General features: G+C 46.5%; 1 protein-coding gene and 1 long non-coding RNA gene across 2 annotated transcripts; one reads left to right on the top strand and one right to left on the bottom strand.

The window, feature by feature from the left end:
* Nucleotides 1-6,458: 6,458 nt before the first annotated feature.
* LOC111090370 lies at nt 6,459-13,388 on the top strand. Its single transcript, XR_005371690.1, has 3 exons — nt 6,459-7,596; nt 8,156-9,902; nt 10,788-13,388. It is a non-coding gene; the product is annotated as an uncharacterized LOC111090370 (long non-coding RNA).
* A 9,663-nt stretch (nt 13,389-23,051) lies between these two features.
* SPAG11E (sperm-associated antigen 11 variant E) lies at nt 23,052-24,820 on the bottom strand. The gene is made up of 2 exons (NM_001171545.1): nt 24,766-24,820; nt 23,052-23,248 (listed from the first exon to the last, which is right to left on the bottom strand). The coding sequence occupies exons 1-2, from the start codon at nt 24,818-24,820 to the stop codon at nt 23,052-23,054; spliced, it is 252 nt and encodes an 83-aa protein (NP_001165016.1).
* Nucleotides 24,821-26,604: the final 1,784 nt, after the last annotated feature.

Raw genomic sequence — 26,604 nt, 5'->3', positions numbered from 1 at the left:
TTAGATTAATTTTTCTACAAAATAATGTAAGCAAGGAAACAGGAAAAAGAAAACCTGTCTCCAGCTATGTAACCATAGATTATCTTTACTTCCAGAAAGGTAGCAAACTGGAGGCCTCTAGTTGGGGACCATCCATGGGGGTACTTTGTTTTGCAGGTGAATTAGGCCTCCAGGGAGGTATTAAAGCACAGCTGGGCACGTAGTCCCACCTGCCCTGCTTTGTGCCTTGGTAACGTTTGCAGAGTTCCTGTGGGCATCTGAGCTATGCCTTCCTGCTTTAGGAGATACTGTCTTCCCTCCAAACCCAAATCAGAGAGCTACTTCTCTCTGGGCTAGGAGAAGCAGAGGCTTGATTTCACACAGGCTAACTGGGTTGTCTGTTTTCACCAAATCATCCAGTGTGGACAAATACTTTGTATCATCTTTGCTAGCCAACTCTTGTCCCTTCTTTGCAGCTTCCCCTTGCCTTTCTGTTGATATTTTCCCCCTCTTTTTTTAGTACACCGGATAGAGCACAACAGAATATAAAGTGCTCACAATACAGTGAGAGGGGTCCCAATAGGGTTGCCAATGGGGACTTGTAGGGCTGGTCTTTTATTGATACAGTAATACCATAAGCAGAAGAATGAACAGGACTTACATATTGTGAGTGTAGAGCATGGCTTTGCTAGCCAAAGATGACACAAAGTATTTGTCCTTCTTGGCATTTTTATATCTAGCAGACATGAACAAAGTTCATCCTTCCTTCAGCTTCTGGTAAATGCCCCTGTATTGTGAACACTTTATTTTCTGTTGTGCTCTATCCACTGTACAAAAAAAAGGGGGGGGGGATATCAACAGAAAGGCAAGGGGAGGTGTGCAAAGAAGGGACAGGAGTTGGGCCTGAGTGTCTCACCAGGAGTCACAGGATGTGGTTGGGTTGATGGGGTGGGACAGAGTCAGAGCCACCACCTAGATGGTGAAGCATAGAGCCAGTTAGGGAGCAGTGAATAGTCTAGTTTGGCCAAAGTCAAGCAGACGAGCCTGTGGACAGGTTTGCATTTGATTGGAGAGATATGCCATGGATTTATGAGAAACTAGATCTAGGATTTAATTTCTCAAGCATGCTGACCACCCACTGACAGCTCCTTCAAGAAAGGCTGAGGGCAAGGGTTGAGAACGCTGTGCACATACAATCCGGCCAATGAGCCTGGTGGGAACTCTTTCCCAAATTCTTGAGTCATAAAGGGATTTACATCATCTTTCTGCAAACGGTGTCAATAATGGCTCTGGGAGCTCGGCCACTGTGAGGTGGATACTGATGCCCAGGCACCTTCACTGGGTCCCCTGCTCCTCCACACCACAGCAGGAGTGTGGTTCTCTAGCAGCGAGACACAGTCTGGAGGAAGAAGGTCTCGAAGAGGCGCTGCCAATTTTCTCTGCCCAGAGGCTGTGATGTGGGGAACAAAGGCAGGAGGGAATGTGGTAAAATTAACTTTCCTGACAACCTGCAGCCCATCGACAACTCCTTGAGACAGGCAAAGTGTGACATTCCTCCAGGAACGCCAACTGTCTTCAAATGAATGCCTTAGCTTGAGGATAGCCAGACCTCCAGGATCCTGTGAGTCTTCTTTAACAGATGCAAGTCCTTTTGGAAACTTCCCGTTGTCTTTACCTTCCCTGATTCCAAAGAGCCACTGCTCACAACTCCAGGGCAGCTCTTTCTGCCCAGGGGTCCTGTTCTTTTTTACACTAAAGACTGTCTCAGGAATTCTTTCTTGGCTGAGTCTCTGAACCCCAACATTTCCACATCAGCTGTGCCAAAATTCTGACTCAGAGCCTGTTGGGGAGGCCAACTGAGCATACCACCTCTGCCGTGGTCTCACACTGAGACTCACTGAGGCTCTGGATATCATCCACAAATTAAAATTGAGGCAGGAGAGTGGGGTTCTTGTCTTATGGAGTCAAAGAATGAATCTCACAGACAAAGGAGAGCGAGTAAAATGATAGAAGCTCAGTAAGCAAGGATCCAGAGAGAGCTCTCAGGAGTGAGAGGGGACCCACAGGGCTGCCCACGGGGGCCTCCAAGGACAGTCTTGTATTTAGGACTGACCAGGGAGCTTATGGCCTTATCATTCTTGTGATGTCTTGGTTTGCGTAAGGACTGGTGATAATATGTTTAATGGTTTTCTGCTTTTTAGGGTCTGGTTATTCTTTCTTGGTCATAGGAGATTGTCATAATAGAAGACTCCCCCCCCCCCCCCCCCCCCCCGTTTAAAAAAGAAAGACCTCCCCTCAACCCCCTTCCCACCTAGGGCAGGGTGGCCTGGAGTGTTCCCTTATCTCTGGTTTCTTTACACTCTGCATTTCAGAGATTTCTGTGAGCCTGATCCCGCAGCCCCCACCTCTCTCTCCCTCCCTAGCCCTGCCTGTCCCTTACTCAAAATCGTCCTACACTGCCATTTCTTTAGATGCAGAATAAATTGCTTTGAAGAGACGGTGCTGCTTTTCTACTTTCCCCACACTCAAGGTTTTACCTTCACACAGCCATGGCCATATCCCTATTCTTCCCAAACTGGACCACTCTAGTCCAGCCAGGATCCCGGGCTCCCCATCATTGCCCATGCTGAGGGACCATCCCTCAGGATATTACTCATGGATCTAGCAGACCCAGGGAGATGCTTACCTCTGGGGAAGGGAGAATAAAATAAAGTGAGTCCATATCCACATTCTGCACCAACTCTCCTCAGAGAGACCCTGTCATTGCTTCCTTGGGTCGTAAGTCCAAATCCCCCCAAATTAACCTCCTTGACAGTCCTTTGAGGGGGTGCCAGGTTCACCTGATGCCATCTGAGACTGTTATGAGAACAAGAAGAAATGAGAGACCTTGTGTGGTAAAATGGAACCTCTCGGGAGACTAGAGTTAGAAGATTGTGTTGTGTCCAAAGGGAAGCCCTTAACCAGAGCCTGCTGTGTGCTGTGCTGGAAGCGCCTTGTGGCCAAGTTCCTGGGCCCACCGCCTTCACGTCATATTCAGGGAGGGACTTGAAGGGTGGGCTCTTCCACTTGAGCACACACCCAGGTCAACTCCTGCAGGAAAGAGAAGAAAATGTCTTCTGAATGAATACAGCTTTTTTTTGGGGGGGTGGGGGGGTGGGGGGTTGGGATGGCTCTTCCTAACTTACATAACTTGATGATACCCTTTCAGAGAAAGAAAATGCCCAGATGGTCCAGAGGGCACAATTTTAGTCAAAGATGTAAAAGACCTATACAGGGCTCTAAAAATTAGTTCTTCCCAGCTAATGGGGATAGAAGGAAAGAGGAACAAATCCTTTCCCTAGTGGGTCACCATGTTCCAGACTCTCCCTTGAATTTTTCTTTTTTTCACTTATTCTTATTTCTCCCTCTTGGTTAAGAGGAAGTTTTTCTCCTTCCTTGGCTCTTCTCTCCATGCTCTTTGAACCCACTGCTTTTAACCACACACCATTACGTAAACCCTTCTTTCGCCACTCTCTTACTCTTGGCTCCTTCACTGTAGTCCACACTCACACTCAATTCTCTATTTAAAAATAACCTGTAATTGACCCTTCTTCTCTCCTTAAACCATTATGTCACCCTCTTCTTTCATTCGTTACCAAATTTCTCAAGAGTGGTCTGTGCTCATGTGGCCTCCTGTGCCCTCCACCCATTGCTCTCCAGTTGATTGCTTCCTGGCAAATAGAATGAAATGGGATTGGTACTAGCATTTACCCAAATAATGAGTGGAAAGAATTAAGGTGGTGATACCCCCAGGCACTGAAGGGAGGCATGTTCTGGAGAGAGAGCCAAGCTGAAGAGAGGACACCTTTTAGCAGGCTCAAATTAGTTCAGGAATTTGAAGCCTTAGCAGTGATGTGGTGCTGTGTGCCTTTCCCAGAGCCTAAAATCACACCTAACAAGGTAGGGGATGAATCTCCTGACTCCTGAGGGCAAAATCAAGAAGGGATTAAGTACATAAAGATTCATATGAAAGGCTACCCAACCATCCTCCTACCTATCTGTCAGCAATTTTTTATTTCCAAATGGAATGATGTGTGTATGATGCATTACTTTCTGTTTATATTTTTTACACTCTAATCAGATTCTTTGACTGCATTTCATGCTCAGCCCCAGTGAAAACCCATCACATAGCAACTCTTGCAACAAGCCTACACGGTCTGCTGGCTGCTTCTTTGGGAAGGACTTTTAGGGTACAGGTGGCTCTTACAACTCATCAGTGGGCTGGGGGCTGGGATGGAGGAAGAGATGTACCCAAAGGCAAGAGGTGGTACCGCAGGGGAAAAAAAAAATTAAAAACCTAGGACTCCTGCCACTATTAGGTAATCAGAACCAATGTTTTGAAATAAATCTATCAGCCACAGTTGCCATAGGCAATGGGAAACTGTCAGATGTTTTATAAATAACGAGTGGCATCTACGGAACTGTCATTATGTCCCTAGTGGATGTACATGTTTGTAATTGGCACCTTAGTGCATTTTTGTGACAAAAAGGTGTGTGGTCATTATTGTAATCTATATTTTTATATTATAATCTATAAACCTATTTTTATATAATCTACATTATAATCTATAAGGAAATTGAGGCTAAGAGGAATGAAGTAACTTAGTACAGTACTTGGAGCCTTGATCCGTCAGGTTCACAGATTATGTTGAATTACGGTCATGCTACTCTACCACTTGAGGTCATTATAACTATGGGTTTTTGGTTTGTTTGTTTGTTTTTTAGTTTTTATTTAAGTTCCAGTTAGTTAACATACGGTGTAATACTAGTTTGAGGAGTACAATTTAGTGAACCAACACTTACATATAACTCTCTGTTTTTTTTTGTTTTTGTTTTTGTTTTTCCCAAAGGTTTCATGAGTGGGGTTTCCAGTAGAAAAGTGCATGATGCTATGAGGTAGAAAAGAATGCAACAGGACTGAGGGAAGTGAAGCCATGCCTCACCCACTTGACCCAGACTACAGAGCTGCTTCTGCTTTGATAATTCCCAGATAAGTGTCTATGGAAGTGTTCATCATGGCATTTATGATGCCAGAGCATCGAGTGAAATGCAAGCAAATGATGAATTTAGCATCTCTATTTCAAGTTCCTCTTCCATATTAAAAAAAGGGGGGGTTGGTTGCATAGATAAGGAAACAACAAAGTTTTTTCTGTAAAGGGCTATGCAGTAGAAAAATATGAGGTTTTGCTGATCATAGTTTCTGTTGTAACTACTCAGGTCTGCAGGTGTGGTGCAAAAGCAGTCACAAGCAATATGCAAACAGATGGGGGCATGGCTTTGTTTTAATAAAACTTTATTTCTAAGAACAGGTAGTAGCTGGCTTCAGCCAGTGCACCATGGCTGGTGGACCCCTGGCTTGCATTTGTGAGACCATGAGAGCTGAGATGGCCTCCGGTGATTCCTAGCTTCTAGTATTCACATTCTTGTGTCATCCCCTCTTTTTCCTTGTGGACTAGCCTTATTGACTCATTTCTAACACATGGAGTAAGGCAGTAGTGATGGATGCCACTTCTGGGCTTAGGTTATAAAGAGACAATAGATTCAATTTTGGGTGCCCTCTTCTCTCTGACTTGCTGACTTTGAGGGAAGCTAGATGCCATATTTACGGCTGTCCTATGGAGAGGCCCATCTGGCAAGGAACAAAAGGAAACTTTTGGCCAACCCAGCAAGGAACTTAAGAGACCCTTAATCTTTTTTTTTTTTTTTTATTGAGCAAATATCAATTTTATTTATTTATTTATTTATTTATTTATTTATTTATTTATTTTAAATTTTTTTAAATAAAATAATTTTTTATTGGTGTTCAATTTACCAACATACAGAATAACACCCAGTGCTCATCCCATCAAGTGCCCCCCTCAGTGCCCGTCACCCACTTACCCCCACCCCCCGCCCTCCTCCCCTTCCACCACCCCTAGTTCATTTCCCAGAGTTAGGAGTAAGAGACCCTTAATCTAACAGCTTTCAAGGAATCTACTTCTGCCAACGACTGCTTGAGCGAGCGTCACAAAACGGATCCTTCTCTCCTGAGCTTTCAGATGAACTACAGCCGTGGCTAACAGCTTGACCAGAACTTCGTGAGTCCCTGGATCCAGAAACGCCAGGCCAAGCTGTGCACAGTTCCCACGACCCACAGAAACCCAGATACTCAACATTTGCTGTTGTGCAATGGGTAACTACTACAGTGAGCTCGAGGAGAAACATTACAAGACATTCAGAGGCCTGTGTTCTGGGGCCAGGGTTTGTGTGAATCGAATTTAGGTACTTACCCATCTGGGCAACATTTAAAGGAGTAAAGATGGGGCACCTGGGTGGCTCAGTCGGTGAAGCATCTGCCTTTAGCTCAGGTCATGATCCCAGGGTCCTGGGATCCAGCCTCACATCAGGCTCCTTGCTCAGTGGGGAGTCTGCTTCTCCTTCTGCCTCTGCCTGCAGCTCCCCCTCCTTGTGCTCTCTTTTCTGTCAAATACATAAATAAAATCTTTTAAAATACAAAAAGAATAAAGGAGTATTCTATATAAAACTCCATATCTCTGGCTTCGTTAGAAAAGCTTAGTGATTTTCACCACTAGGGCCCACATTCCTACATGGGAACGTCAAGGTGTATCCAAAGATCTCTTGCCCCTTCCCGTAGAACCAAAGCCCCCTAAGTCAGAGCCCCCACTTGTTATCTTTCACTGGTTTGTCTCACTTCTTCAAAATGCCTGGCTCTGATGAGTCTGATCTTGCTTTGAGATCTTTCCTATAATAGAACAAAGGTGTTCTCTTACCTCCCGGTCATGTCTTGAGTCTGGGACATTGGCCCTTTGTGCGATGCTGGCTGTGTCACACTGCCCACGCCCACAAGTTCTGCTGCATGGGCCTCAGGGAAGGCCCAGCTCAGAGCCTGGGCATGAGGTATGAGTGGTTTGCCTCTGCGCCTGTCCTTCGCTCTCCCTTCCCTTCCACATCTGGAAGACCTCTCTCCCTCCCACAGCCTTTAAGGAAAAACACTCTTCAGCGCTCAGGTGTGTGCACACACGCGCCTACACACAATTGTAGAATTCACTGTCACTCAGAAGCTACGTTTCCCTATTTCCCTGTTCTTGACATAGAAGAGTTAGAACAACTTTTCCTTCTTCCACCTCATGCAGAACCTCGCCGCCCCTCTTACCTGATGTCACTTATCTCTGACACAATCTCTGTGAACCCTTGACTCTCTTCCCTTTTCTCCACCCGCCTCCTCCCCTTCACCTTCTTACAATCGCATGGTTTCTATTTTTCTGTGTTGCCTGTGTTTGGATTCTCACTCTTTTGAGTGCCAGGTACTATCAGCTCATTAAAAGCACAGTCTACCTCAGATATGGATATATGTACCTACTGATTTAAACTACCATGACTCAAAATTTATCTTGATTTATCTTGTGTGGAGGACATATTTGTGTTTGTGTTATAAGAATTTCACAAGATGCATGTTTTAGGAAACACTCTGGCCTCGGGCCAAATCTTGGCTTTAGCACGCTACTTAGGTACACATAGCTCAGGACACCTGCTCAGACCTGCCTACCCAGCTACAGAACTTGTCCACCCGACGACAAGGTATCAAAACTGGGGGGTGAGGAGGGGCGGACTAACAAAAATATCTAGCTGTTGTCACACGTAGTACATATTTGAGAAAAATAACTTAGATAATGGATTTTATTTCTCCTGGAGACTGACATTTGGCGACCACCCACCCTTGTGTTCATAGCGCTGTGAACATCATGGCTCACTGGACAAGGGAGACCGGGTGGCCAGGACGGGGGGCGCAGCTTTCCAAAGGGCTAGCGTTGCTTCCGTCAGTTCCCTGTAGCTTCTCGGGAACTAGATTTTCTTCTAGAGAATTGGTGCCGAGAGTCACAGTTTGCCTTGTTCCATTCCCCGACATTTTTTTTCTTTTTTAAGATTTTATTTTATTTGGGAGAGATAGAGAGAGAGCGTGAGAAGTAGAAGGAGCAGAGGGAGAGGGAGAAGCAGGATCTCCCTGAGCAGGGAGCCCAAGGAGAGGCTCCATCCCAGGACCCTGGGATCATGACCTGAGCAGAAGGCAGACGTTTAACCAATGGAGTCACCCAGGTGCCCCCTTTACTGACTTAATATTTGCCTCTTCCTTGGACAGATGTGGAAGCTCCAAGTATGAGCCTGCAGACCCACAACAAAGCCGCACCCACTTTTTCAACAAACAAAAACGATGCATTTCTTCATCCTTTGGAGATAGTTTCTTACAAAGAGGAAAGCCCTTTCCTCTAGTGTGAGAGATCTGTTTCTATTTTTTCTTTCTACCTGCGCAAGTAAACAAGATGGCTATTCATTCTCCTCCCCCCTTATTTTATTTGCTCTTCTTTGAAGTTCCCAATGTTCCCAACGTGCCCCCCTCACCTTCTCCAGGAGGACAGACCCGCTGGGTTGGATCCTGATTGGAAGAATCCAGCTTCACTTCCTGGGACAGGAAGGGAGGGGAGGTGCTCTTCCCGGATCCCAGGGAGCGTCGAGGTGGAGCAGGGCAGAAACCAAATGCTGCTTTGTTGAACAATGAGCTCCTGACTCGCCGGAAGTGAGAAACATCTTAGCAATTAGGGAACTGTGTCCTTCCTCCCTCTGAGTTAAGCCTGCGTCGTCCTGAAACGCTGATGTCTGGCCTGGGGAGCCCCGTGTCTCACAGGGTCGGGAGCTGGACACTAGCTGTGTGCCTTTCCCCTGCAGGCACCCACGAGCCAAGAGCCAAGCCTGAGGTGTGCGGCCACCCACACCCTCCTCGGGAAGCCCAGCCCCTCCCAGCTTAACGTTCTCTGGAGCACGAGTGTCCCCAGTCTCCCTGGTTGTCCTGTTGCCGCCCAAGGGGCCTGTCCAGCATGTTCCGGGGAATGGGAAGAGGTGATGGGTGGAAAGAGTGACACCCCTCGCTGTAGGATTGGGGGAGAGCTTGAGGGTGGGCGGGAGGACGACGGGCTGGGTGCAGGAGACTGAGGCTGGAGTGGGAAGAGCACAGTGGAGTAAGACTCCCTTTTTAGTTTATTTTTTTATTATTTTTTAAGATTTTATGTACTTATTCATGAGAGACACAGAGAGAAGGAGAGACACAGGCAGAGGGAGAAGCAGGCCCCAAGCTGGATGTGAGACTCGATCCCGGGACCCCGGGGTCATGACTTGAGCCACCCAGGTGCCCCAAGACCTGCTTTTTAAAGGATCTAAGTGAAGGGACTTTCCTTCTGGAATGTGGGGAAAATATTAATTTGCCAGACTTTAATTTTTTGCCTTTCTCTGGTAAGAATTCTAGAAACATGAGTAAAATATCCTATTGGTACCTGAACGGTCCATTGCAAGAGCCTAAGGGGGTCAGCAGGAGCGTCGGTGAAGGGGAGGGCCTGGAGGCCCACGACCCCGCCAGCCGTGTGCTTGTGCTCGTGTGCATCCCCCGGGGCGTGGAGGGGACAGCAGCAGGGACCACGGCCAAGGGGCACTGCGCGCCGGAGGGCTCGGCTGTGCCCCTCACGCAGACACCCTGGGTCTCAGCCCTGAATGCACAGCAGCGTCACCCAGGACCTTCACAGAAGCAGTGAAGGACCAGCCGGATGCCTGCGGGTGGTGCCTGGGGCGTGATGAGTAACTCGGAAACGAAACGCGGCCCGCATGGCACCAGGAACCACTGCTCTAGAGGAAGACGGTTCCCAAGGGGAGGCCACTCCCCTGGCTTAGGGACACACCTCACCTGTGGCTGCTCACCACCTGCACGCCTCCACGTCCCTCCCTGTGGCGACACAGGGACAACGATCAAGTGAAATGTGCAGCTTTTCCAGTTCCTTCGGTCATGTTCACCTGTGACGGGCACCGCACCCAGCAGGGAGCATCACCCGACACCCAGCTCTGTGAGTCACTGCGACTCGGCTCCTCCGCGAGGCAGGTGTGAACCAGGGCGCTCCGGGCTGCTGCCCGCATGGCCCGTCTGCTGGGCCTCTGCTCCCTCCCTCCGGGGTGTGAAGCTGCATCCCTGGTGCCTCGGGTGGACGCCCTCCTGCCCTTCCTCCCGGTCATCCTGCCTCTGTAGGCTTTGTGCACATGGAGGGAGCTGTGTAGACAGCCAGCTCCTCCTCCAGAGGCAGAGTCAGTCTGGAAGGCTGGTCTGATCACCCTTCCAGATGCCATCGAGTGGGTTCATCCTTAACTTCCTTCATTTCTTCCTCTACCCTTCCTCCCCCTGCTCCCCAGACACACTCACTCTCTCACTGGTCATTTCCCATCACTGTGTTCCATCTTCTGTGGGATCCAGTTCTGCTGTAGAGGGCCCCATTCCCCCCGGGGACCCAGAGCCGCCTCCCCCAGCTCCACCAACTTCGAGTCTGTCCTCTTCCCCATCTGTGCACCTGCTGTGCAGACCCCACCCCCACCCCCCACACCCCCACCCCGGGCCCTGAGAGCTGCTTCCCTGCCTCGGCTGTCCTGGCAGATGGCTCTGGTGCTTGCACCCACCTGCCTCCTCCCACCCGCTGTCGGAGCTGCAGAAGGAACACCTGCTCCTGAGGACTCCCAGGATAACAGAGGGCCGCACTCAACCCCTGTGGTTGGCTCAAGCCAGAGTGTCTGCATCTCTAGTTCCTTTCAGGTTCCCAAGAAGAGAAATGCAAACAAGATTTGAGTGTGTCCTTGGATGCTCAGGGGGAAGCATGAAGCATGCTCATGCTGAGATGGGACAGGGAGATGGAGATGGTTCAGCGTAAAGCCTATAACTCACTTCCTACCTTGCCCACATTTAGGGATACAGGAGCCTTGGCAGTACCCCAGGCTCCTTTCACATATTCACCCAATGGGCAGGAGAAGAAACTATGGCCAGCAGCCCCTTCCTGCCCCTTCGTTAGCTCTGTGGTCTGGGAACTGTCTCTTCACTAGGTAAGTTTTAGTTTCTTCCTCTCTAAAATCTGAGTAATGACACACACCTCAGTGCAGATCGAGGGTGTAATATAAAAGGCCATTCGTAACGGGTGGTCTTCTACTATCACTGCTATGACCACACTGATCCTCACATCATTATTTATTAAGTTAGGGAGAACTAGAAGGGATATTGTGGGTGGATACTGCTTCCTCTGTATTTTCTAGGATGAGGGAATGGGGGTGAGGGGAAAGGCCCATCATCAATCTTTCATCAACTCGCTACGTGACCTCAGGCGAGCATTTGAAACCTCAAAATAATATACTGTAGTCTGCTGGCTCCCTGGCAGATCCCAACAGAACTTCCTCCCTTAGAGCTGTGTGGCTCTGGGTAAGCAGCTTCACACCTCTGAGTCTTGGGCATCTCCTCTGTTTTATGAGCACACTCACATCTGCTCCCTAGAGGAACCAAGAGAGGTGCATGTGGAGCCCTTAGCATGGGATTGGCACCAAGGAAGCATTTAGTAAGCACCAAGTAGCTGCTGCGAGGTGGTGCTGCCGAAGCCAGAGAGCAAGGTTCTTGTCTCATGGAGTCAAAGAATGAATCTTGCAGACAAGGAAAGTGAGCAAAATGATAGAAGTTCAGCAAGCAAGGATACAGAGAGAGCTCTCTGGAGTGAGAGGGGTCCCCACAGGGCTGCCACTGGGGGCTTGTAGGGCTGGTCTTTTACTGAAAGCCAAGCAGGGAGCTTAATCCTTTTAACACCTCTATTGATATCACCATTGACGAAGGACTAGTGATGACATCTTCAATGGCTTACTTCATTTCAGGGTCTGGTTATGTTCTGTGGACCACAGAAGACCGTTATAAATAAGACCCCCCCTCTCCACCACCTAGGGCAGGGTGGTCTGGAGTGCTCCCTTATCTCTGGTTCCCTTACACCTTTGCATTTGGGGGATTTCTGTGGGCCTGATCCCATAGCCCTACTTTCTCCCTACCTAGCTTTGTCTGTCCCTTACTCATTCCTCACCCTGGAATAGTAACCCTAACTCCTTTTAGGGAATGGGATGATGACCGCTCTGGCTGTTTCCTGCTGAAATGGGGCTGTGGGCTGTGCAACAGTTAGAATCTATCCAGGGATTAGTCCAGGGCTTGTGGTATGGCTCCAGGGGCTCATGATGGACAGCAAATGGTGCATGCATTAGCACACGCAAAAAAGATAAACATATGTAAGTATGAGGCCCAAAATTATGATTACATCCCTTAGATAAGATCCCCAATGACCAATTCTGTCAAATAGATTAGTGGATATCTTGATCTTATTTAATTGGTCATGAATGTCCCCTATTAATTGAGACACATTGTGGGAATTAACTGTAATGTCAAAACAACACATGCGAGGAAACTCCTCACACCCCAAATGTTGTAGCAATAGTAGACAGTCAATAGTGGCGCGGTTCTTGAGAAGTCCTTCTCTGACTTCACTTAATTCTTGGCCGAGTGTATCTAGTACCTGGGAAGTATCATTCAGATTTCTGCTCAGCAAGCATTCTGTTCTGTTTATTTTATGTTGCAGTCCTATCATAAGTTCTGGAAGTCCCGTAGCAAGCGTTGAGTCTCTGCTTACCAGGAGGGTTGTTAGATGCTTGGCTAACGCCTTTATAGAGGTAGCTTCTAGAATAAATATGATTAAGGGATAAAGCCATCAAGAAGCCCTCTTTGTTTGATGTCTAGCCTTAACAATATCTTTTTTTTTTTAAGATTTTATTTATTTATTCATGAGAGACAGAGAAAGAGAGAGAGAGAGAGGTAGAGACATAGGCAGAAGGAAAACCAGGCTCCAAGCAGGGAGCCTGATATGGAACTCGATCCTGGGTCTCCAGGATCACTCTCTGGGCAGAAGACAGGCACTAAAGCACTGAGCCACAAGGCATCCCTAGCCTTAACAATATCTTAATTATGAGGAATCACTGTCAAGTAGAAGAAAACTTGTCTCAAGACATAAGGGCATCCATCCCCAAGTTCATCATCCAATCCAATAATAAAGAAAGCGGGGCCATCCATTATCTGCCTAAGTCCATAGTGAACTCCATGCAGCGGGGTACACTCTGGCTTTAAAGGAATGATTTTGTCATCCCAGCCACACAGAATTGATCAAGGCTAGTTGAGTCATAGAATTATTGAGTAATTAATCCAATTTTCTAGTTGTTTAAATAATCACATGCCCATGGGGTTCTGTTACAATCTCCACAGAATAAGAAGCAAGAAGACTGCCTGTATATGAGCTATTGTGGCAATTTCTCTGCAGTTTACCTCAAGCTGTCTAGCTTAGGCAAACAACAAACATTTGAAGACAGTCAGAACTAGAATTTAACATCTGCCAAGATATTTTATTGAAACATAATTTTTCTCTCTAAAATCCTCTTCATTGGGCAGCCCGTGTGGCTCAGCGGTTTAACGCCGTCTTCAGCCCAGGGTGCGATCCTAGAGACCCAGGATCGAGTCTCACGTGAGGCTCCCTGCATGGAGCCTGCTTCTCCCTCTGCCTGTCTCTCTCTCTCTCTCTCTCTCTGTCTGTGTCTCTCATGAATAAATAAATAAAATCTTTAAAAAAAAGTTTTAAAAACATAAATTATCCTCATTTTTAATCAGAGATAGCCAAATAAAGACTATTTCATTTGCAAAACAAGTCCAATTTTAACAAACTTGGCCTATTTACATAAGCTGAGCAAGAATAATGGTTGACCATATAGATCTTTTAGAATCTGCTTTGCTGGAACTTTTCATAAGGGATCTCTAGGTTGAACTTTCAGTAGTCTCCTTAGGCCAGAAGCCAAGCCAAGTACTTACCATCAGACATGTCTGCAATACCTATAGATGTGGGCGGATTCCTCTTTTCGAGGTTCCCAATATATCTTGAGGTTCCCACACCTGCCAGGAAGTGACATTCTTTACCCACCTGGTGAGGCTGCTGGGAACTCTATAAGCAAGGTATCAGGCCAGCATTTTCAAGGGGCTTTATGGCTCCATGTTTCATAAGGTCAACCCTAGTTCCTTAAAGCTGTCTGGTCATATCTGAGCCTACACGTGTCTCTCAAATACGACATTGTAGCCAAAGTCTTGGTAAAACAACCAAGGTTTCCAATGGTGTCCTGCTATGAGGACAGATTCTTACTGAACTTAGGCGAATGACTATGCTTGCCATGGAAGAAAGAATACTTACTGAGACCTTCAGAATTTCAGAGGGTTCAGGAAGAGAGAAAAGTTAAATGCTACAATTTGTTCACAAACGAATACTTTATCACATTTCTGTGAGTCATAGATATCTCAAGAGAAAGTTTCCTTAGTCTGGGAGAGCAAACATTAGAGAATTAGCCGTGTTTCAAACAAGAGTCACAATTCAATTAATCCCATGGAGCTATTCTTTAATTTGAATGCAACTTTAGTTAATTTTGGACATTCTTACCCATTTTAATTTTGATCTTCATGATCTCAAAAGCCTGTATTTGTCCTAAAGTCCTTTTTATGAACTCCCTTGAAGATGAAACTCATTTGGCAAGACAGTAAGAACAATTATACATGGCAAAGACTCAGAAATGGACATTGTTCATGACTTGATGAGAATTTACAATACAGTTGGCAAATAACCTGATTAGGTTATTTCTGTGACACAGAACACTTCAATGATCAAAATACCAAGTGATGACTTTATATTGAAATATATTAAAACTTTAGGAATTGCATATCCTTTCTAGAGTAGTTGTAGCATTGACCCAAATGTAAGGCTTACTATTTGTTTAATAGTGCTTCCAGAGTAACTTAATACATCAAATAAAAAGGCCTAATGAGCCAAAGAGATTTCATTTACAATTTAAATCTTGGGAAGTTTGTTAAAACCTTAGGTTTAAAGCACATGCCTAAATAAAATTACAAGTCATTTACAAAACAATTTATTTAACCAAGGTGACAGGGAGAGATTCCAAAGGCAATTATGGAGGCTTATAAAGTTGTTAGCAAAACTCATTTGCTTTAACATTGAGAAGTTTTAACTCCATGACCAAGCAGCTGATAAACCATACAAACTAGTTTTCTGGGCAGATGAGAAAATGTAAACAATTTTCTTATCAAGAGCAGACCAAAAATCCAAAAAGAACTTGTCTTTTGAACAGAGAGAAAAGCATAATTTCAATCTTCCAACGGTGTACTTTTAAAATCCCTTCATTTTAACCTTAGTCTGTCCTGACCACACGTAAAATTCCAAAGATTTCCCTACAACAAACCTTCTACAGTTTTCCTTTACATTAAGATTTTGTCCTAAGCCATTTCTCTCCAAACAATCAGTCTTATTTAGGGTAAAATTACCTTCTTTTACCTTCAACAAAAATGTATTTCCATTCCTTGAATCTTTCTTGCATGTAGCATTGTTTCCCTTATTTCCAGCAGTTTTCATTACATTTAGCAGAATTTTAATTCTTAGAAGCCTTAGTCTCCAGTGAAGACTACGCAGTTGTGAACTGTCACACCAGAGTCTCTTAGATGGCAATTTATGAATCAATTAAGCACAAAACATGTAATCAATCCTTTAATCAGTAATCAATGCTTTAGCACTTTACCCTATTTGGGAAAGACCTAGATGTCCAATGAATTTAATTCCATTTATCATCCAAGCAAAACTTTTAAAGTTTCAGGTTAGTAAAGATGGTCACGACTTATTTTACCTTGCCTTGAAGAACCTGCCATTTTCAACCCGTGGAAAACACTAGAGGAGTTTTACAAGGGAAGATTACCCCATTTTGCAGTCCCTGATCCAGAGGAATCCCCTCACAGGATGGTCTGTTTCCCATCTCTCGATTCTGGTGGGAGTCTGTTACCCCACACCTGTTACAGAGAGGTGACTAGGAAGGCATCCTGCAGCTCAGCTCTCCCCTGTGAACCCAGGCGTCCCTGGTTTGCCAATCCAAGGTCAAAGAGTGGTCTGACATCTTGGGTTGGGAGGCGTCAGGCCAATGGGAGTAGCCACTCTTACCCATCCGTCATCTGATCTTCCTGGTCTCCTCTGGATTTTCAAAAAAAAAAAAGTCTGGCCTAATTATAGGATTTAGCAGAGGTTAACAGTTTAACTTTGATATTCTCTTTAGAAAGCTAAGAATGTGAGCAAAACAGCTAGAGTCCCCCAGTAGGAGGTGTGTGCTGCCTATGGATAAGGCTTCCCCGGGTGTGAACCCCAGGGCCAGCCTCCATCTTCTACGTGTCTCAGAGACCCCCAGGTCACTAATGGTAACCAAAGGGCAGGTTCAGAGCTCTGGATTGTCGGTCCTTCTGTGCACTCCCAAATGAACCTTCAACAAAGCAGGGAACCCTTTCAACGACCTCATTCTTGGGAGCTCCCCTGAAAGAGCTCTCAGTGTTTGGTCATGTAAATTCACTCGAATTCCTGGCCCCAAGGGGCCGGATTAGACAGGCCAATTACAAATCAACTTCAATTGTGCTTCCTTGCCTTCCCCCTGGGCACTTCTTCTGTCCACATACCTGAGGTCCTATTTGCAAGCATGGCTCCGTTGAGGGATGTGGACCCCAAGATTTAGCATCACCATATTTTCATATTTTTGTTGTTGGGACAAGAAAGCCTCAACTACATGACCCATGGAAGTCTTGGCCGCTAATGCAACCAGTCAAAGACTTGGCTGGGGGTTTGTAATTCCCTCCTTGATGCCTGAAGTATTCCAAGGGGGAGAAAATGCCCAGGAAACGTTGGGCTTCCTCCAACGTGTCATTAAAGAGATAGCTTTAATCCTTCTTGCTGATTAATTGGGTTTTAATTCCTGGCTGTAATTAAACCTAAATTATATCTAACAGAAAAAAACGTATGTCTTAATCGGTTAATACATTAATCTGCAAAATGAAAATGAAGAGAAGATTTTTCTCCTGAACTAAATTCTCAAGAAAAACACTTTTAAGTGAAAAAGCCTTATATCTACATAGGCAACATTCTTCCTGAAATGAATCCCTGATTAAAAGGGCACACGGATCATCCGGGATTGGAAGGTCCCTACTACAGACCAAGTCCCCCAGGTGGGAGAAAGTCGTTCAAGAAAAGCCAGAGGACAGAAAGCAGAACCGGGGAGGGTTAGGCCAACATTCTCTTCTTTTGAGGAAGGAGGACTGACCAAATCTTTCTCGGGAAGCCTGTCACCTGAGACTCAAGACCAGCGACTGCTCTAGTCACCTGTGACTGGCCTCACCCTTCCGGGGGAGTGATCGCGGATTTTGGCACCAAAAAGAAGCTGGAGAGCAAGGTTCTTGTCTCACAGAGTCAAAGAATGAATCTTGCAGGACAAAGGAGAGTGAGCAAAGCCATAGAAGTTCAGTAAGCACTGATACAGAGAGAGCTCTCTGGGGTCCCCACAGGCCTGCCCTTGAGGGCTTGTAGGGCTGGTCTTTTACTGAAAAGCCAACCAGGGAACTTAATCCTTTAACATCTCTATTGATACCACCATTGACAAGGACTAGTGATGACATCTTCAATGGCTTACTTCTTTTCAGGGTCTGGTTATTTTCTGTGGACCACCGGAGACCCTCATCACCTAGGGCAGGGTGGTCTGGAGTGTTGCCTTATCTCTGGTTCCCTTACACCTTTGCATTTGTGGGATTTCTGTGAGCCTGATCCCATAGCCCCCTCTCTATCTCTCCCTCCCTAGCCCCATCTGTCCCTCACTCACAGCCAGGGATACCTTGGGAACAAAGCTGGGTCTCCGAGCATTTAGCACAAGAATTCTTCTGGACCTGGATGCCAAGCAGACCCAGCCTGAGTCGTGCATCCCCCCCGGGGCCCCAAGCTGATGCTGTCTGTACCCTCCCAGGGGCCTCCTTCTGGGTGACCCTGGTGATCACCACCTCACCGACAAGCCCCTCCCCTGCGTGAATTCTCAGACTTAGCCAGGGCAGGCACATGTTTCCCTGCAGATGAGACATGTGACAGTCTCCTGTGGAGTCATCTGGGGAATACCCAGCAGGCAGGTGAGATTCCACCTACCTGGCCTCCAGCAAGGAGGAAGCCTGCAGAACACAGGATCTCCTGGCATCCAGCCACGCTGAGGACACTCAGGAAAGCAGATGCGCCTGCCTTTCAGGGTTTCTGAGTCTGGCTGATGCTTCCTTCTCCCTCGAGTGGGGGGAGGTAGCCCAGGACCATGGGTGGATTTCTGAACCCCCAGCTGCCCCAGGGGTAGGGGTTTAGTTTCCTTGGCTGCTGGAGTTGCTAATTGTGTTGAACTAGATTCTTTCTGAGCTTTATGGAGGAGGATTGCAAAGGCAGTTCCAAAAGAGGAATTTTAATATGTTGAGCGATTGCAACATTATTGTTTAAGTGTATGGCCTGTGGCTTTTCCAAAGGACTCTTTTAAAGGGTGTTCTTGTTTGTTTTGTTAAAAACCCATTCCGTCCCTGGACTGTTTCATTCCTCCACAGAGAGGTGATGTGTAGACAGTAGGCGGTCATATGGGCCTGCTTGTCTCCCTTGCTTAGGGTTGTCATGGCACAGGGTCTGGTGGCAATACCTCACCTTCAGAGGTGGCCATAGGGCAGGCTTCTCACCTTTCTCTGCAGCTTATCTGCACTGTTTGGTAGAGTTCTAGTTTTTTTTTTTTTTTTTTACTTTTTAAATTTTTTTAAAATGCCAGTTCTTTGAATTGTGGCTTTTCTCCTGTGCCCAAGGCAGAAGGATCTGTTCCGGGTCTCAGCGTTAATTTGGTGTGTGGCATGGAGGAGGTGCATTCAGAGTCTTCCTACATTGCCATCTTGAACTGGAACCCAAACCAAGCGCAGCTGTTTTGGTTCCTCCTCTTAGAGTCTCCCCACAACACCGTGCTGCCTTGCAGAGGACACGGTCTTTATTAGGTGATCACTCGGGTCCCTTTATTGTCTAAGGCTCTCTGGCCAACAGACAGGGGACAGCAGACGACTGCTCCTTGTGGAGACTCCTGAGGCTTCTCCAACCCTTGCTCTTTCCCTCCTGCTGCCCTGAAAAGGAGTGGGCTTGGAGTTCAGTTGGGAGGCAGTGTCACAGAGCAGGGCTAGCAAGGGCTCCGTCTCGCTCCCTGGCTGGCTGTGATGGGAAAGACAGGGCTGCAGGCTTCAGGGGGCATCCGGGTTCCCCGGTGGCCCCAAGTTCTGCCCTTGGGCCAGGAAGGATGGTAGCAATGGACTGAGGATGGGTGTTTGACAGTTGTATTAGTTTATTCATTTTCCCCCACCCATTTCACATTGTGCTTGGCTGGTTTAAATAGGAGTAAGGCCCAGACCTGTGTGCAGGATTTCAAAGTCTAGAGGGAGACCCAGACATGTGGCAGATGGGGGCAGAGCTTATAAGAGGAAGGCACCAACGGCCAGAGGGCGCACACAGGGGCAGCCATGGGATGCAGGGCAGGGGGCAGGGAAGCTTCCTTGGGTTGGGGGTGGGGGTGGCATTTGAGCCTATTTGATTGCAGGGAAGGAATGCTTTAGTGATTCCTAGTCATCTCCTAAGTACTGGGCTGAGTCTTGAAGAGCTACCGTGAGGAAGATTATACTTGTCTCAGGAAAGGAGCTATGGGGAGGGTATAAAGAGTTGCCAAAACCCTGGATTCTTGGATCCGACCTGGCCCCCCCCCTCCCGCTGGCCGCCTGGGGTCCCCAACCATCAGGAAACTCGGTCCCTCCTTGGCTCAGGAAAGGGTTCTTTCTCTGACCACCATTCCACCAAGAGAGGAAGCTTGCACTCTCCTGAGGCTGCTGCACCTCCTCCCCCGGGCCCCTGACTGGGTGAAGCAAGTGTCTCAGAGCAGAATCCCAGGTTGGAACAGATCTGGGGCCCACCATGCAGGATGCAGTGCGTCCAACTGTTTGTACGGGTACGTACAATCCTACCACAGTGTCTCCTATAAATCCCTGGGGGAGGCCGTCAAGGAGCACAGCTCGGTGGCAGACTCAGGTTAGGACCTAGGGACCCTCTTCTGAGCGCACTGCCTTTCTGCTGCTTCCCCAGAGCAGAGGGTGCTCAGCGCACAGCCACTGTTGGGTCAAGACTCCAGGCGACAAGTGGCAGCAGGAGGCAGGCGGGCTCTGCTTTCATTATTCACAGTTCTTAGGACCACCTGTCCCCTCCCTTAAGGAAGAGCTGCCAGGTGACGCTTGAGTACCTGTCCTGATCCATTCAGCTAATCCCCACCAGCCTGTGGTTGGTACTACAGGGCAGGAGTGAGTGAGGCCCTGTAAGTAATGCCAAGAAATGCAGGCGAGAAGGGTTGGCCCTCAGGCTCCCTTTGTTCTCAGCCCAGATTTGACTCCTACCTGCTGCTTTGTGTAGCCAGGGGAGCAGCTCCACACCTGGTTAGGGAGTCAGCAGGTTTGCACCCACCGAAGGCAGGAGCGCCCCACCTCGTGGTAGGTTCTGGTATCGATGGGCTGCCTGCCCTGCCAAGGTGGCTTCTGGCTTCTGGAAAGGAAATGGCATTTGGGGTAGCTCACATCATCTCAGAACCGTACCACGGCTCTTAGGGACCATGCACAACTGGGTAACTTCAAAAATGACCGTGCAGATGAGGTAATTGGCTCAATATTTCCGAGAGGGAGAGCAAGAACCTGAATGCAGGTCCATGGAAACATCCAGGCACCTGTGCAGGCCCGGGCTGGTTCCTTCTCAAGGCCTCCCAGAGGCGATCTTCACAGAATAAAGTAAAGTGAAGGGAGGCCACCGAGGACATCCTGGACCCCTCACCCTCTTCCGGGTCCTCCTTACCTTCCCCTCATATGTGCCCCTCTGAGCCTTGGCAAACGCTCAAGGAGTCGGCTCTGTGCCAGGCAATGCTGTAGGTTCCGCTCCCATAGCTCACACATCCTCCTTTCACATAAATTTCCCATCCAAGAGAGATAACATTTTCCACGTTGAAAGCCAGACCAGGCCCAATTTCCCTTTTTAAAATATTTTATTTATTTATTTATTTATTTATTTATTTATTTATTTATTTATTTATTTTAGAGAGAGAGAGGGTACAGAAGGAGGGGGGAGAGGGACAAGCAGACTCCCCATTGAGCATGGAACCCCACATGGGGCTCGGTCTCAGGACCCCAAGATCACAACCTGAGCTGAAATCAAGAGTCAGACTGAGCCACCCAGGCACCGCACACCAGACCCAGTTTCCACTAGAAAATGTTTCCATCAGGAAAATGTGAAGAGCAGAGTTTAGGGCTTTGGGCAAACCCCCTGCTGACCAGTCCTGGGCTCTGCTGCGGGTTCCCAGTGGCTGTCACCCACCAACACCACGGAGGAAGGAGGCAAGGCTGGTTCTCTCTCCTTGCTTCACTTGGAGGAGCAGAACCCCCACCTAGGATCATGGGTGGAGTATCAATTCGACCCCCACAGACTGGTGAGATGTGATGGGGTCTCAGGGGTCCGGAGCAGCTCCCACATTTTATTTTTGAGGAAAATCAGATCAAGAGAAGAGATTGTCTGACTCAGGGCACATGGTCAGTGCAAGAGGTAGCAGCAGGCTCCAGCTCCCCAGCCTTCTGGACACTGGCCCATTCCTTCATATATTTATGGAATATTTTGGTACTGTCTGGTGGACAGATGTTTTGAGCATGGGGTGCTGGTGCTCCTGGCAGAGCGTCTGCTTGTCTGAAGCATGAAGCTTTGTTGTGTTTCACTGAGAAGCTAACTGTGGAGTCCACCTCACTTCCAGACAGGCATTCACACCAGGTCTGGAACAGGACCTCAACCCTCTGATGGGGGGCTCCACAGAGATGCCTGCGGTCAAGAGAGGCTCCAGTCCATGCCACCCACAAGCCTGTCTGGTTATATTTAGAAAATAAAAAAAAACAAGAGTGAGTTAAAAGGAGTGTGAGGAGAGGACCAAGGCAATACTCCAAATGTTAGTTGAAACTTGACCTGGGAATCAAGACAGGAACCCAAGAGTCTATTTTCCAGGTGACCCTTCATGTTCAGCTTATTGAGGAACAGACTGCATTTAGGCAGTGAGCAGGAATACTGAAACGAGGCCACTTCTTAAGCTATTAGTCTAGAAAAACCTTTGTGCAGGGTTTCACACATCCAACAGCACATTTGCTTCTCTTATTTTCTGACATTTCTTTTTTTAAAAAAATATTGGTATCTATTTATTTGAAAGAGAGACAGAGAAAGCACGAACGGGGACGGGGGCAGAAGGAGAAGAAGAAGCAGACTCCCTGCTAAGCAGGGAGATCATGGCCTGAGCTGACAGCAGATGCTTAACTGACTGAGTCACCCAGGCACCCCTATTTTCTGACATTTCTTACCTGTGATTACTGTTCACTGCTCTTCGGGTGCCTGGCTCAAAGATGTGGTGTAGACAGCATGTGTGAGCGGGATCCAGAGAAAAGCAAAGGGCAGTGAGTTGTACGCGCTCAAAAAATCTTCATGAACAGAAGCTCTACCTCGCTGCAGGTGCTCAGAAGTATGTTGTTTAGAAATCACACAGTGCCATGCGTGCATCGAAATCCCTCAAACGAACTGCTGACCTGGGCAGTCTGCTTAACCTTTTGGTTTTCATTTTCCTTCCATCCCCCAAATGGAGCTGCTTATCCATCCTCCATGAGATTGGGTTGTGTTCATCAGGTGGGATAACCTAAGAGTAAAGGTTGGGTTCGGTTTTTGCAAACTAAACTCCTAAAGACATGTCACCCATCGTGATGATTACCTGAGGAGGCCAGGAGAAGGGGACAAGGCTTGTCAGGGCTGGAGCATCCATAGGTGGAGGCTGGTTTGGGTTTGATGAGAAGGTGGATGGCATTTGGTGGGAAAGGGGCCATCAGACTGACTGCATTTCTGTCCATCTATGGATGAGATCAACCTGGAGCTTGATCTCTAGTCTACTCCCATCTATGGGTCAGTGGGAGACTCTCAGGAACAAGGAAAGGAGGTAGGCTATTTTATAAAATTCTGAGACTCTTTAGGAAAAACAAAACAAAACAGAAAAAGGTAAAGTAAGCAAGCTTTTAGGAAAACTCTTTCAACAGACCATCACCCTTGCTGCTGGATTCATTCAACAAACATTTATTGAGCACCTGCCATAAACCAACATTCTTCTAAGTCATTGGGATGCTTCAAGAGCCCTCCTGCCTTCCAGAAGCTTACATGTTAGGTCTTAGCTTTATTGTTTCTGTCATTTGTCTCTGGTTTATTTTTAATTTCTGCTTCTGTACTTGGTAGGCAGCACCTGTTCCAGGGATCAGAGCAGATTTCAGCCTTTCTCTCACCAAAATGGCAGAAGAAAAGTCTGCATGTTCCATGTTGTGTAAGGCAGATAACATCTCTGATTCCAGGTGGCATATCCCCTGTTGATACAATAGAATAGAGTTGATGTTGAATTCATATTGTACAGAGAATAAAAGATGACCCCGGCCCACAGCCCAACTCTGAATACTTATTATATTTTTCCAAAGTTCGGGGTCTTTGGACAAGTTCTAGTTTAACCAAGCTTTGGTTTCTTAGCTTTAAAACAGGAACAATCATCTATACCTCAAAATGTTTTCAGAAAGGTGTATATTTTATCCCATATTATTATATCAGGATTCTCAAGCCTCCTGGTGACAAGACTTAGCGAATTAGGGGAAAGCAAAGGGAATTTCAGAGAACAGAGTGGAATAAAAGAGGGGCGGATGTCAGTCTCTAGGAAAATTGGGAATAGCTCTGATTCCCAGCTTGTGGCTTCATTTTTAGTTTTATGTCTTATGATGAAAAGAAGAAAAGAAAACCTTTTTCTTCACCATGACTTGTGAAATTGTAAGTCAAGCACAACTACCCATTTATGGAAAGTGTTTTCTATTTGTCCCAAGAAAAAGACAAGTGTAATTATGTGTGGTGATGGACATTAACTAGGCTTCCTGTGGTGGCCATTTCACCATGCATACAAATATGGAATCATTATGTTCTATGCCTGAAACTAGTATAATGTCCTATGTCAATTCTGTCTCAATAAAACAAAGCACTTCCTGTATTTGGGAATGAGATGGTTGAATGAAAGCTCTTATGTCAGGTCTGCAAATGTCACCTATGATGAGTAAGAAAACCAACGAAAATCACAAAATGCCCATAGTGTTGGTTTTGCATGATTAAAAGACAACCTTGTGCAAGATCTCAGCAACACCTGGGGCCTAGCCTGTGACCCCGTATCACCTGGGCTATGGCATGGCTTGGGGAGGGCAGCCAGGTGAAGACATGGGCCCCACAGCAATGAAGGCACCACAAGCCTGGGAACCTGGAGATCTGCATTCTAGCCTCATCTCCTCCAGTAGCTAATCAGCTCTCCTTGGATAATTTGTTTAACCAGCCGTGCCTCAGTGTGCTCCTGTAGAACTGACCACCCGAGACAGCTGCAGGAACACTAGCCTAGGTCTGAGTCACGGCTCAGGCTGTAATGGTAAGTGCACAGCCATACACTGTCACTCTGCTGTGAGCTGGGTTTCCTCTCCCTGGAGAGTGCAGGGCTGCCATGAAGACTATGGGCCCCTATGATGGGACCCATAGTCCCTTCCAGCTCTGATATTGGTCCGTCATTACCTTCTGGAAACTTTTATCAGACTGTGGTGAGTGTTTCCTATGTGTCTCAGAACTAAGGTGCTCCTCTGTCTTGTATTCTATGACCCTGGTAACCCATATTTCACTTCTTAAAAAAAAACTCTTCAGAGGGAAGATCCACATGGTCCAGAGCTGAGCCCCAGAGGGGTCCACCTGCACCCATTAACAACACAAGACACCCCAGCCCTCCACATGGGCAGTCATCCACGGGGTTCCTGCCCTACCTTCCCTGGTCACCACAAGCAGCTCTCTGCACTGGCCAGGAGACATTTACCTGAGTTCCCTTGGACCAGACAGAAGAGGACGGCAAAAAGAAAGAGGGCCTTCATGTTTCAAGGTTCTCTGAGGTCTCCCAGCCCTCCTGTGCAGAAAAGCCAAGCCAAAGAGACAGTGGCGTGGTATGGAGAGGACACAAAAATGGGACATTTATAGGTTTTTGGGAACACTGATCAGGAATGAGCATAGTTATCTGGTCTACTGAGTAAGGCTGTGGGCAGAAGGTGTTGAGGAGAAATTATTTGGGAACTAAATGTTGCTTTTCTCTCTTTGCCAACAAAAGGTCACCCTATCAGTAACTATGACTAAGCAATCATAAAATAGATATCAAGGTGTGTCGTATGTGGGGGTCAAACAGTAAAGAGGGAATCTGTTAAAATTTGGAATTCTTTTTCTCTGGAGCATTTGTTCTCAACACATCTATGGATTTTGTCATTGTGAAAAAGGCATAAGCATCTTGATTCGATCCTTGAGAAAACGAACTTCCACACCAAGAACACATCCTGAGTTCATGATTCTCAATGAATGATTGTAATTCTGAATCCACCTCCATGGATGGAAAAGGACAGTTCTACGGTACAAGAATTACTTTCAATACAAACTCTAGCATGTATGTATCCAAATGTATGGGCCATTTTTAAAAAGTCACCTTGGTAGGTGAAACCATAAAAGCATGTTTTGTACTTTGCGTTCTTTCTTGCTACTTAGACTTACTTGATTTAGAGAAGATTTAAGGTAAATGTGGATGATATATTTTTTCTAGCAGTCTAGCCAGCACTCACATAGTTGTGAGATTATAGCTTAGAAATTGTTTTCTATATAGTTTGGAAATTTCATGAGCTGTGTTGGAAAAGTAGCTCACCTGGGAGAGAAACACATGAACAGTATTAGAATTTATCACCCACTTTTTACTTTACATGCAGATCTATTATTTCCAGGTCACAGATTCAGATGCAACTACTAAGGAAGAATTCCATAAATAGTGTTGGAGACTCAGGCATGTCATTCCAACATCATAAAACTAGGAAATCCAGCTTATTGAACAATCTCATTAATATGGTCATAGGGTCATTGGTTCTTATAATTACAGGGTTGAAAGGAACTAAAGCTCAGTTTGTCCCAGCACAGAAGGTAATTATCCTGGTGTGCTTTATACTTATACAGAAGAAGATGGCATTAGGAAAGATAAAAGATACCCTTGGGTTTGAAAACATTTGAGTGTGGCAAAACATTTTTATATATTAAAAAAAATACCTTGATACAGTTCAACAATAATTAGGTAAACAACTCCATTTAAAAGTGAGCAGAGGACTTGAATAAACATTTCTCTAGAGAAGAAATGCAAATGGCCAAAAACCACATGGAAGGTGCTCAAAATCATTAATCATTAAGGAAATGGAATTCGAACCAAGAGATGCCACTTCCCAGGCAGGCACTAGGATGTCCATTGGAATAATAATGATGATGACAACAATAGCAAAGTGATGTTGTTACCTAACGACTCGGAGGAATTTATTTCCAAATTCAGTCTAACTATTTCACTAAACGAGTACTAGATGGCTAGAATTTGGCTGGGAATCCCATCCACCTGCCATCCTGTGACTCTGAGATAGGGTTCCACTGCTCTCAAATAAACGGTGAGTGAAATCATTTACGCTTTCCACTTATTTACCCCATGAGAATGTAAGCTCCATTCAGGCAGAGGTTTTGTGTGGTTGGTTCTTTATCTTTAGGACCTAAAACAGTGCTTGTCATACAATAGAAGCTCAATGGATAGTGGTTGAATGAACTCCAACATTTCCCACTAGAGATAGAATCAAATCAACACAAAGCATAA

Source organism: Canis lupus, chromosome 16, assembly GCF_011100685.1.
Source record: "Canis lupus familiaris isolate Mischka breed German Shepherd chromosome 16, alternate assembly UU_Cfam_GSD_1.0, whole genome shotgun sequence".
Classification (NCBI taxonomy): Eukaryota; Metazoa; Chordata; class Mammalia; order Carnivora; family Canidae; genus Canis; species Canis lupus.
This window is presented reverse-complemented; position numbering and strand designations above follow the sequence as displayed.